Source organism: Engystomops pustulosus, chromosome 3, assembly GCF_040894005.1.
Source record: "Engystomops pustulosus chromosome 3, aEngPut4.maternal, whole genome shotgun sequence".
NCBI classification, from domain to species: domain Eukaryota; kingdom Metazoa; phylum Chordata; class Amphibia; order Anura; family Leptodactylidae; genus Engystomops; species Engystomops pustulosus.
The window spans coordinates 140,936,652-140,950,550 of record NC_092413.1 but is presented as its reverse complement, the minus strand read 5'-3'; the positions used below and the strand labels follow the sequence as shown (position 1 = coordinate 140,950,550).

Sequence of the window (13,899 nt, the reverse complement as noted above, 5' to 3'; positions counted from 1 at the left end):
TGATAAAATATACAGTTCCGACTTACATACAAATTCAACTTAAGAACAAACCTACAGTCCCTATCTTGTATGTAACCCGGGGACTGCCTGTACATGGGAGTTGTAAATCACTAGACTGTTTCAATGAGTACCATTAACTACAATGGGAATATCTGAATGTGAGGCTCTCTCTTTTACTCTATTCTCTATGAGAGATGCCATGTTCCCAAATAAGTGGAGGTCCTAGAATTAGAATTTCCAATCTAATAAATATGTATGCTACTATCGAAATATCACTTGCAAATACCTTTAAACATACTTTTTGCCCTTCTGAGTTTTAAAACACAACACTATGGCCAGAACCTTTAAAGGGTTGTGCACTACAAAGGGAATAGGGTTCATAACATATGAGTGTTTTAATTCTTTAGAACATGATGGTTTACTTAGAAGCAATTACTCTTACTTTAACTTTTTTAGAAAATTGTCTTAGATATAAGATGTAAACAAATATATGTTTTCAGTTTAATGAAGCATATTAAATCTGTGTTCAAGTATCTTCTTAATGACATAAACATCATTTCATAAGCTTCACATATAATTTTTCATAATTACTGAATGCCTCACCAAACAAATATCAGGTTGATCTGGAAAAATAGAAATTAGTTTCAAGGAATAACTTTTTCCATTTTCAGTTTGTTTTAAAACAAAATTAAAATGAATTTGTTTTTAATTAGAGTTATTATTTTCTCAGGTGGCAATTGTAAAGTGTCAGCTAAGAATAAGCAAAACAAGCTTTAATAATTGTGGTGCCATCAATAGTCTATTAACATTTGTTTCTTCAGAAAGTGTAACAGTTCAAAATAAACTTGGCTAAATACAGCTTAGTAGCATCATGTTAATTCTACACATAGATAGAAAGACCTGCTAGTTTCATCCAGAGAAAGTTTTCAATTAATTTTAACATTTTGTATAATAGGATAGTTTTGCGGCGACAAACCACAAATTGAAAACTAAATATCATGAGAATATAACAATACATCTTTTTTCAGTAATAATGGATAAAGGTGATTTAAGTAATAATGAAATACACCTAAAATGTATAAAAGTGTGACAGCCACATATATGCACATGCACACAAATATTAAAAGGGGTTTTTGGTGCACGCAATCGGATTTTAGTGCAACACAAATCAGGGGGTGGGTCGTCGGACGATCCGACGGATTCGGACAAACCGTAGGGTTCAACTTAAAAATTGTGTCACAAGCCATGCACTTACATACAGAAGAAGAAGGTGAACTCCGGCAGACCTGATTGGGGAAGCGACACATGCAGGATATCGAGCGCACAATCTTTATAAATCGCGGAAGAGTTCATCCTCGTCAGACAGTCCGGATCGGGGATCGCACAATGACCAGGTAAGTAAATGTGCCCCATTGTCACCAATCACATATGTCTGTCATATTGGGACTTTCATGATTAAACATGCACTTAAAGTGGTATTCCCATGTCAGCAAATTAATGTTATTGTTTGTATTATAAAAAAGTTATTCAATTTTCCAATATTCTTTCTGTATCAATTCCTCTCAGTTTTCTAGATCTCTGCCTGCTGTCCTTCTATAGAAAGCTTCTATGTTTAGTTCCAGTGGACAGAGATCTCACCATGGTCACATCAGAAAGTAATCAGAGCCATGTGATAAAACTAGCTAAGCGTCTGTGTGACCATGGTCAGATTTTTGTCCAATAGAATTAAACATAGAATCTTTTCATAGAATGACATCAAGCAGAAATTTAGAAAGCAGTGAACAATTCATAAAGAAAGTATATTGGAAAATTGTATTGGAAAATTGTATCACTTCTTATAATATAAACAATAACATTGAAATGGGAATAACCCTTTTAGCAACACTTTATAGGTAGCCCATAAACCTGTTTGTTGAAGAAAACAATGATGCCTATGGTAACACAAATGGCAGGAAACTGTAGTATTTATTAAAATTACTGGGACCTCAGTGCTGCAAGGGAACCGCCATAATCTTTAAGCCAATAGCGCATTATGACATACACATTATGACATACACGTACATTGGGAAATGTAGTCACTTGCCGCATCCCGATGTACATCTCTGTGATTGCACTGGCTCTGCTACTGTATATGAGAGCCTGGCGCCTGCAGTAAAAGCTGGGATTGTGATACTCGTGATCCAAACTATTTAACCGCAAACATGCCGCGGTCATAGTGACCGCGGCGTCAAAGGAGCAGAGCCGGGTACTCACTGTTTGGATTGGTATCCTCCATGCCTAGGAAGGTCCCCAGGACTGCCGGCAGTAACGATCTAACAGCATGATCTAACAGTGCCTGTCAGCCGTGCAGAATGTATAATTCCAATGCATTAGTATTGTTTACTTGTCATGTCCCACTCTGGGTCAAAGTAAAACAGTAAAAAATAAGTTTAAAAAAGTGTAAATAAAATAATTATAAAATAAATGAATCCCTAATCGATCCCCTAATGCCTCATCACTTATAACAATCTAATTTTACATAAAAAAAGTGAAAATCACCACAAAACACAACATATTGGGTATCACAACGTCCATAACAACCCGTAAAATAAAATGAAATCATTATTGAACCCATGAACCCATTGGTAGGGTTGGGTAACACTGAAGACAGGGGATAGTGTGCACTGAGCTCGGCCCAACCTCTGTCCCTTCTTATAGCCCCCCCCCCCACGCTAAACCATGGGGTGACTAATTGAAGACTCAGAATACACCAGTTAAGTGTGGGAAAGGAACAACACGAACAGACTAACAAAGATATAACAAAAAAGAGCAGTAAACTAGCCAGAGTCATAAGAGCAAAGTCAAGAGAAAAATCAGTAAACAAAAGGGTGAATGTCAAAAACTAGCCTAGATTACAACAATACAGAACAAGAGCAGATCAAACCTATAGCAAACGATGAAGGGATTGCAAACACTGGCACAGGTGATTAGTGAAGCTGCAGTTTATGCAGCCGGAACCCCACCTCAAGAACCTGATTGGAGGTGGATAACTTCTGGGAATTAACCCCCTAATGGTGCAGAATAAGCAAGCACAATCGCAGGCACCATGCAGAGGTATCACAACTCCCAGCAGTCCAGAGCACAACCCCTAAACAGCGCAAGATCTTAGCAGCCGCTGTCCGGAGCGCGCGCCAGAGATCGCTGGTAGCAGATGGGAGGTGGAGTCTGCGTGGAGACGCGCAGGAGGTAGGAGAACGATGTTATCACCACCAGAAGTCCCAGCGTCCTCCCCTGCGAAGCTGACAGGGTATTTCAATGCAAAAATTACTATATTTTCACATCCTATCTTATCATACCCTGACAAGATACCAATAAAATCTACAACTTGTCCAGCAAAAATCAACACTGCGTTGCAAAAACAAGCAAATTTCTTAACAAATGAGTTTATATTCTGCAAAACAAGGCAACCATAAAAAGCTATATAAATGGGGTATTGCTGCAATCATGGTGACCTATAGAATAAATAAAATATATTATTTTTATGGTACAGTGAATGGCCTACAAAGAAAAAGCTAAAAACCCAAAACCGGGGTGCAGGTCCAGATGCCGAGAGAGCAGGACGTGTAGGAGACAGGCTCCGCTCTCCCCGACCTGAAAAACAAAGTTGCCTGCTGCCTACCTCAACGATATGGGCAAACGCTGATGCAAAAGCCGTCCGGCACCTCACCGGACTGCTCGGGGACCCTGCAGACGGCCATATTTCTGGCGATCTTTGCAAGGGGGACCAGGGCATCCTCGGTCAAGATGGCGCTGGTGCTCGCCACAGCTGCGCCTGAGGTAGACTTCCCGGAGCTCCCGTCTGCAGGCGGGCAGGGAGCACAGCAACAGTCATCGCTGGAGCTACACTGGCTGGGCTCTACACCAACCCTGGTACAGGGCAGACAGGCAGCACCCCGGACACCAGAAGGCATCATGGCATCCTGCAGAAAAGCTCACTGTGGGGAGGGAGGGGAACGCTGGGCTCAGGAGCATGCTTGCCCTGCAGCCATGGAGGAGGATCATGAGGAGACACAGGCTGACCACCAGCACCTCCTAGTGGACCTGGCCCCTCCAGAAGGGCCTGTGGGTCTGATGCCTAGCCCCAGCCCATTAACCATACCCTCAGCAAATGCCTCTCCTGCTGCCCCCTTGCCACAGAGGCAGCCTCTCTTGAGGCAGATTTCATGTCTGGCCCATGATGAACAGGTCACAGACTATACAGCCACCCCAAGGGCTCTGCGCCCCGCTTCTCCATCCCAATGCTGATCATCAACATCAGAGAGCTCCCCAACCAGGGATTTGTCACTACCACCCCCAATTGATTGGTGGTCTCATGTTAATCAGCAACCAATGAAGCTTGACTTTCAAACTCTGATTTCAGAAGTAAAGGAGACCTGCAAATCAGCTATCTTGAGATTCGTCAAGATGTACAAATGGTAGCCTAACTGGTAAATGCACTTGAAGATGACCATGTCACTGCCCGCAAAGCCATCAATGCGCTTCAGAAGAGTGTTATGTCCCAGGAAGAGACAATACAAGAACTACAATTTCATGTGGAGGACCTGGACAACAGGGGCGGGCGGCAGAACATTAGGGTCCTGGGAGTTCCGGAATCAGCGGGCCAGGAAGACGCTTTATCTATCTTGCAAGAAATATTCAACACACTCCTGGGGAACCCCCCGGACGCTCCCATTAAAATGGACAGAGCCCATAGAGCACTTCGCCCGAAATCCACGACGAACTGACCAAGAGACATTATCTGTTGCATCACCAATTTTCTTCTTAAGGAAGATATAATGATGAAACCTCAATGTTTGAAACGCATTGAATACCGTGGAATGCAAATTCATCTATACCAAGACCTATCATGGGTAACGCTTCAACGTCGCAGAACCCTGCGTCCCCTGCTGAAATTGCTGCAAGACCATCACATACCATACAGATGGGGCTTTCCCTTTAGCCTATCAGCATGGAAAGACGGAGTTACCCTCACACTTAAAACTTGCAAGGATCTCCCAGAATTCTGCTCCCTCCTGAATATCCCGATTCCAGTAATCCCAGAATGGGCAATTACCCCTCCGAACCCTCCCCTTTCTCCTACATGGCAGAAGGTTCAGTCAAGAAGAAAATGCATATTTTTTCGTGGGGTCATTTTTTAAAATTTCATAAGTGTTTGTGTCTCTTAGAAGTCTTTCTGCTTCCTGTAAGTAGTATTTCCTAGTCATGAGCACTGTGACTCCCCCCTTATCCGTTTTCTTTATTATTGTTTCTTTATCCCCTTTCAAGGTCTTTAAAGCTTTTTTCTCTTTTGTTGTGAGATTGGGTGTGTCATCTCTATATATAAGGGCTTTGACTTCGCTAATGACCTAATATTAAACTGACCTATAGATATCGAAATGATAAGCAATACCTTATGATGCCATCAGCATTGGGCAATAATAGTAAAATAAGTTATAGTGCCTATGCCGTGTATATTATTTAAACACTGCATACATTTTTTAACTATGTTTTAAGGCTCTATGTTGTATTTAACCCCTAAGCGCACCACGACGTTATACTACGTCCCCGGGGCTACATGCTTAGCGCACCGGGACGTAGTATAACGTCCAGCTTCTGGGACCGGCTCACGAACGGAGCCGGTACCAGAAGCAGCGGCTGTCAGCTGTCTAACACAGCTGACACCGCGCTGTAACACCCGCGATCGGAGCCGACTCCGATCGCGGTTGTTAACCCCTTACACGCCGTGTAAGGGTGTTCCTGCTGTGGATCGGATCCCCCGTGCCGCTTACCGGGGGATCCGATCCTCTACTGGGCAGCCCCGAAGTCTGCCTAGTGCTCCGGAGCTGCCCGATGTCCCTGCCAGTCAGACCCCTTCTGGGTCTGACTGTAAACTGTCTGAGCATGCGCCTGCATGCTCAGACAGTTTACACTGCTCTACAATGAAATAGTATTGTAGAGCAGTGTATTGAACTTGAATCAGAAATCAGAGCATTGCTGGTTCAAGTTCAAGTAAGTATAAGTAAAACAATGTAAAAACACAAAAGTTAACACATTAGAATAAATAAAAAATTAATACATAAAAATATAAGCCCCTAAAATGACATTTTTCCATAAAAACACTTAATAAACTATTAAAAACACAAACACACAAAAAACCGCCACATATTTGGTATTGCCACGTCTGTAACAATCTGTATAATAAAACTGAATTGTTACTGGACCTGCACACTAAACACGGGGAAAAAAACCCAAAAAACGTTCCAAAAATGATAATTTTTAATTAATATCTTTAAAAAAATGATCTAAAAAGTGATTTAAAAAATGTTACGCACTCTAAAATAAGACCACTACAAAGAACAACTCTGCTCGCAAAAAATAAGCCCCTAACCAGATTTGTCAGCCGAAAAATTAAAAAAGTTATGCATATGAAAAGATGGAGATGCTAAAATGAACAAAATTTTCTCCAAATTAGTTTTTATACAGTAAAATTGAATAAAATACACAAAACCCCCACATATTTGGTATCCCTGCATCCGAAACAATCTGCATAATAAAACAAAATTGTTATTGGACCTGCAAAATTAACCCCGTAAAAAAAAAACCTCAAAAACGCTGCGAAAAAAAGATAATTTTTAATTAATACCCTTTAGAAAATGCTCTAAAAAGTGATTAAAAAAAGTTACGCACTCTAAAATAAGACCACTAAAAAGAACAAATATTCTCGCAAAAAAAAAACCCTAACCAGATTTGTAAGCTGAAAAATAAAAAAGTTATCCATATGAAAGTCAGTGATGCTAAAATTTCCATTTTTGCCTAATTACTTCTTATTCAGTAAAATGGGAAATGTTTTTTAAAAAACCTATATAAATAAGGTCTTTTCGTAATCATGTAGACCCATAGAATAAAAATAATACACAATTTTTATGGTACGGTAAACGGCCAAAAAAAAAAAAAAAAAAAGTTCATAAAAAATTGATGATTTTCATTTCCTCCACCAACAAAGAGTTAATAAAATCTCACCAATTAGCTATAGATGCCCCAAAATTATGTACCAAAAAGTGCATCTCATGTGGCAAAAAAATAAGCCCCTATAGGTCCACAATAAAAAAACAAAAAAAATTATAGCCTGTACAATGTGACATAGCAAATCTGATCTGCATGGCGCCTCCTTCCCTTCTATGCCCGGCCGTGTGCCCATACAGCAGGTCACCACCACTCATGGAGTATCAGTGTACTCGGGAGAAATTGGGTATCAAACTTTGTGGAGCCTTTTTTATCCATTACAAATGTTTAATTTTCCACCAATTTGTAGACCATACCTCCATTTTTTTAACCCCTATAAAACACCTAAAGGGTTAACAAACTTCTTAAAAATGGTTTTTCATACGTTGAGGTGTGTAGTTTCCATAATGGGGTAATTTATGAGTCTAGCTATTATTTAGGCCTCTCACGGTCAATTAGAAGTTGAGCAGGTCCATCTAAATATTAGTTTTGGTGATTTCCCAAAAATTTGAAAAATGGCACCCAAATTCTGAGCCTCATAACATTCTAGTGAAATATGTGGAATCTTAAAAAACCATGCCAACAAAGCAAAGAGACACTTGGGAAATGTAAGTTATGAATTTATTTGGGTGCTATGACTATCTGCATCAAAAGTAGAGAATTTAGAACGCTGAAAATAAAGAATTTTTCCAAATTTTTGCCAAATTTAGTTTTTTTTCATAACTTAACACAAAAGATTTCATCCAAATTTTTAAACAAATTTGAAGTACAATATGTCACGAGAAAAAAATCTCAAAATCCCCTGGATATCTCATAGCGTTCCAAAGCTATAACCACTTATAATGACACAGGGCAGATTTGAAAAATGGGGCCGCGTCCTTAAGGCCAAAAGAGGCTGAGTCCCGTAGGGGTTAAAGTCCTCATGCTAGCCACTGTGGTTTCTACATTCAGCTATGAGCTTACCGTCCGATGTCACAGTTAGTGGCCAGCCTGTTTGATTGACACAAGGTAGAATTCCGTTCGCATATATATGTATGTTTGCTGTTTTAGCTTTGATGCGTTCACACTTACCTCCCTGACTCGGGCACATTTACCTGTGTCCAGGCTGGCGCCATCGGGGGAGGTGTGTTGGCTGTGACCCCCGCCCGCTACCGCGTGTGTTTGGCGTTGCCCTTTGTGCGCATGTTCTTGGCGTGCGTGGACCTGGGCGGTGCGATCGGTGCCGCCTTCCCTGCGAGGACTCGCGCCCATGGCCAGGTGTGTTTGCACGTCAGACAAGGCACTGTGAGTCTGCTCAGCTGCAGCATAATTAACACATTAGTCAGCCACTGACTGACAGGCCAATACACCAAAGCGAAAGCTATCTAATGACCAATCAGAACCACATCCTGCCCTTAGAGGCAGTCCCAGGGGTACCATAAATATACGAGCCTTCATTTCCTTTTTTATACACAAACACACTAGATGAAGCGCATTCTAGCGCGAAACGGCTGTCGCTTAAAGGCTTTGTGATGTCCTGCACCTTTTGTCCTCCACTCCCTTTTGTTTGAACAGCATATTGCCATGCCTAAAGAAGATCTGAAGGTGGTGAGTGCCATTTCTTTCTACTCTATATGCCTGCAAAATTAAATTATTGTCAAAAAACCCAAACTAATTGTAAATTTCACTTTATTGTTTATACCCATGTAAAACACCTAAAGAGTTAACAAACTCTTTAGGGGTGTAGTTTCTATAATGGGGTAATTTATGTGGTTTTTCTAATATTATGCCTCTCAAAGTCACTTGAAAACTGAGCAGATGCCTGGCGATTTTCATAAAAATGTAATAAAAATTACACCCACAATTCTAAGCCCCACAACAACCTATAAAAATGAGAGGATGCATAAAAAGCCATGCTAAGATGCTAGCCATGATAAAGAAGACATCCAGGGAATGCTATTTATTAAGTTATTTGGGTGCTATGACTATCTGCTTGAGAAGCAAAGAATTTAGAACCTCAAAAATTGAGAGTTTTTAAAAAATGTTTGACAAATTTTTACTTGTTTAAACGCACATCTGCGATCTGCTCCGGAGACACCCGTGCAGAACGGTGTTCTCCGCAATAGTATTTGAAGAACAATATGTGTAGAGAACAACTTGCAGATGTTGCCAAACATCTGCAATATGTTCTTCACACATATTGTTCTTCAAATAGTATTGCGGAGAACACCGTCCTGCACGCGTGTCTCCGGAACAGATCGCAGATGTTTCCGAACATCTGCAATCTATTCTGCACTGTGTTCTTTCACTGTTTTCTTCAATTAAACAATTAAATGAAATGTTTTAATTGTATCTTTTTACTGTTATTCACTTTTTTTTTTTTTTAATTAAATGCTCGTTATCGAGCAGGGCAAATACTCGTCCGAGCAACGAGCCGGTCCGAGTATGCTAATACTCGACCGAGCATCAAGTATACTCGCTCGACGAGTATACTCGCTCATCACTAGTTGTAACCACTTATAGTGACACAGGGCAGATTTAAAAAATCGGGCTCTGTCCGGAAGCCCTAAAGTAGCTTGGTCCTTAAAAGGTTAAACACATTGAGGGTATTGTAAATATATCAGAGTAAAAGTCATGTGGAATTTGCAACTCCTGCGCACTGCAAGTTTTACCATCTCACGCAACTCTTTTCCCAGATATATTGTGATGGGGAGCGAGGCAGGTGGGGGAGTGGACAACTTGGCCCCCATATTTACTATAACCTCCTTCAGAAAACCAATGGAGGATAGAGCTGAAATTGGGGGGAATATTAAGACTGGTGCACTAACTGCACTCTTTTTAATTTTTTCCAAGGACAATCCTAAATTAATATAATATATGCATTGTAATAAAAAATTCTCTATTTAATAGTTTTTTTAATATTTTACATAAACAAGCATTACATTTAGAGTGTATTCACAATGTTATTACTGTATGCTAATTGTAAAAGCTATGGAAATTTTCATTTTGTTAAAAATGTCATTCTTTTGTCTTTTTTTAATATTTAACAGTCAATTTCTAAAGCTGTCAGTTCTCAATATGACTTGAATAGATTTACATGTATATTGCAATTTTACTCTGTGAAAAGACAAGTAGAAATATTACACTTAAATATGAATATATTTTTATGTTTAAAAAATGTCATTATTTATGATCAATTTACATGAATTCCATTTCTTAATAAGAAAAGGGAATTCATATTTTGTAATTGTGATATATAACTTTAAAATGTAACATTTTTAGGATTAAAATGCCATGTTTTTGGAAATAGGGGATTTCTTTCTATTGGATTAAACTCATCTTTACTACTGCTTAGTATATAGAAAACTGTGTGGCTTTTTTATACATTACAATTTTTTTTACATGGTTTCAACTTTATTTTCTTAATGTGTTTATCAAATGGAACCCTTCATCATGTTTTTCTATCAATTCTATCAAGAATTCCCTCTTTTATATTAAATCTCCTCGAAAGTCACATACAAATGAGCAGAGAAGAGTCACTTTTTCACGTCACGTCACTTTTACAGACTGAAGGGGGATTGTTACTCCAAATCTTGGCCTTTATAATGCATAGAAAGATGCTTGCTGTGTCAAATTAAATATAGGATCTAATATTTCACGCTGCACCAGGCTTTTGGGTTTGGGTTACCGTAAATGGAACCAGAGATGCAGGCAGTTCATCTTAGGTTCTCTTCAGCTCTTTTCAGCTAATTTGCATTTGATTTGAGGAAATATTTTATGAGTAAAGGATTGAGATTACACATAAATGAGGAAATTATATAACAGATATATTATGCCCTAGAGTATAAAGGCTGGTGCTTACATGAACAACTTTATGATTATAAAATCTTCACTGTGTTTCACAGATATGGGGCTATAATGTAAAGGAAGGGAAAAATGAAAGAAAGACACAGACTGTGACCTTTATTGGTAATTCCACCCAGCTGTCCATACCTAATCGCCAATAATACCCTAGACGGTATATGACAACAAAACACAGGAGGATGGTCGTACAAATGCGGATGAATAATAAACAATACAAGACAAGAGTCAAATTGATGTTAAAGAGATGTGCAAGTAGAATTCATTCAAGATTTACAATCAAGGAGATAAATGGCTTAGATAGGGAATGTATTTAATATCTATCTTTACAGAAAATCTCTACAAATATTTATATTTTAATGACAAACAATTGTTACAATAACTAAAACCTACTGTAAAAGTCAAAACCTGAGAAACTTTTTTATCATACTTATCATACCTTGTCTGGATCTGTACTTGTTATAATCCAAACACAATGGGCATTATTTTCATACTGGACTGGATAGTTAGGTGAAGTTATAATTCCTGCTGGCCCTTGAAGATTAGACCCACATGTTCGAGCTGTGGAAACATAATAATCCATACATTTATTTAATTTTAAGGTATATTATACAGCCTTCATGTATGATATTTCAAATCTAAATGTACTTGAAGCTATTAATCAGGTTTATAAAATGATATTGCAATGAATTACACCACATACTATGTTTCATCACAAAACACGTTTTTATATATCTGAAAGTTCACAAATCTAAATGCAAAATAAAAAGAATTTGAAAAAGATGCCCATATTCATCCTGTGGATATCCCTTCTTGTTATGTCTTCTAAAATATAACAGTAATTTTATACTGAACACTGTTAGGACACCATGGCTATTGGAGTCCCTGCCTCCCTCACAGGCTTATCGTAGTGTACCGTCATTATATAACAGCAATCCTATGTGGGGGCAGGGGCTCCTTGCATCATAGATGACAGCTTAGTTATTGTGATCCTACTTTACTCTTATAGTAATTTCATAAGGATTATTTAGCAAACAGTTGACTGGACTACAAATGAGTCTATACAGCTCACTCAATAGACTTCAAATGTGTTTTTTACAAACTTTCTTGACAAGTTTAGCAAAGTGATTTCAAGTGTACAGCTTATAACGGCATCCCTTTTTATAAAACATTCTAGGAAAGATGATTAAGCCAAATTGTTAACTCTCTAGTCTCTGGAGCATACAATATAAAGGGAACTGTGAATATAGGTTACATGAGTCTCTTGTACAGTGGAATATATAGTTCAATAATTTCACTGCATAGACTGTGGTTTACTAATTATGTCTCTTTTAAAGGCTTTAGATTCACTTCCAATATTGAAGCATTTGTAAGGAACTTGAGACTTAATATTTATTCCACTGCTTAAAACAGTTATGATGCCAAAAAGGATGGGGGTCAAAGGGGAGGGGCTGACACTAAAAAACTGTTGTATTCTCTATATTTTCTCTGATTACAAAAATGATATCGTCTTTTATTGTGAGTTGGTCTGGCTATAAATCTTGAGTACTTGACTTATAACCTCTATCTTGTTGCATAATTAGCGTGCAGTTACTCAGGTTAAGACGGCTTCTTGCGTTTGATATGTTATTGTGCTACTCCAGTGTACTAGGAGCAAAGGTGCACGTGAGACTCTAACAGTGTAAAACAGATCTGATGATTGGAAGTTCTGCTGTATTATTTGCATTCAGATCTCTGTACTGCCCACTATGCATCTTGCCTAACTAAATCTAAAACCATTTTCCTAAGACCCATTTTATTTGTGCCCTAAAAATCATAAGGGGGAAAACACAGTGTTAGGCAACATTTAGGGTAATATAACATATGGCAGCATTGTTACTCTGAAGATGTTATGTAACTCTATAAAGTTTTCATATTGTACCTTTTTTAGAGTACATACAGCATGTAATGACGTAAACATTTTCACCTTAGTAAAAATTATGAAGGATCTGCTATGACATCATTACTGCACTTTTTCAGTTCAATGTGGTTTCATGATTGAAAAAATAATCTCTATATATAGAGGATACTTGGCAGATGCAAGAAACACTCCGTCAGTTTTTAGTGTCTCAAACATTTTTCTCCCAATAAGTTGTTCAAAGTTAATAGAGCTAACAATGTGTAATAAATTTGCACATGATTCATTCTTTTTTCATGTTTATTTTGTGTGATGAATATATACAATGGGATAATAGAGCAAACTATAAATAGGTGAGCAAATAAAAGACAATAGAATAAATGAATAGTAATTGTTTGAGCCTTTGCCCCTTTAAGTTTTTGAAAGGTGCATGCAATTACAGTACTAAATAACATAAAACCTTCACGACAACCATCCCACTCTAAAAATAAACATACATTATACACTACTCACAAAACATTGGGGATACTTAGCTTTTGGGAGAAACAGGATGAGCTACAAATGCATTTTAACTTTTATAGGTGAACCAAATGAGACCCTCTTTAAACTTTTGAATGCAAATATCCAAATGTTTCATCTGATTAATATAATCTCACCATTGCATGACTTCAAGCAGGATTTAACGGTTGTAAACCTATAGCTCATAGAAAAATAATTTTGAAAATCCTGTTCAGCGCCCGTTGGTAAGGTTTCAAGCTTTATTTACTATTTACTATTATCAAAAACATATCTATATGCAAATCTATATAGAAAACTATATTTATAATCAAAATAAAATAGTAATTATATTGGGAGAGATGCATTTCGTAACCTGAGCCGGGTTTGTCATCAGTCCATTTTCTTCTGTTTGTTGAGGTTGAAACAAGCAGAAGAATATGCACTGATGACGACCGATTTTAAATAAAGTTCTCCTTGCCTGTTTTTAATAGTAAATAGAGCTTGAAACCCTACTTGCAGGTGCAAAACAGGATTTTTTAAATTATTTTTTTAATTTTCTATGAGCTATATGCTTACAACTGTTGAATATTTCATACCCACTAATCCAGAGACAGTGGGCTTACCAAGGACTGTCCTGTGTATTT

General features: G+C 38.1%; 1 protein-coding gene across 3 annotated transcripts in view; it reads right to left on the bottom strand.

Annotated features, from left to right (window-relative positions):
• The window catches only part of CSMD1 (CUB and Sushi multiple domains 1), a 1,135,715-nt gene that overhangs the window by 425,754 nt on the left and 696,062 nt on the right, over window positions 1–13,899 (bottom strand). For all 3 annotated transcript variants that reach the window (XM_072142316.1, XM_072142317.1, XM_072142318.1), the window contains one exon: window positions 11,300–11,421. In XM_072142316.1, the coding sequence (XP_071998417.1) occupies window positions 11,300–11,421 (122 nt within the window). The remainder of the gene's footprint in view (window positions 1–11,299; window positions 11,422–13,899) is intronic.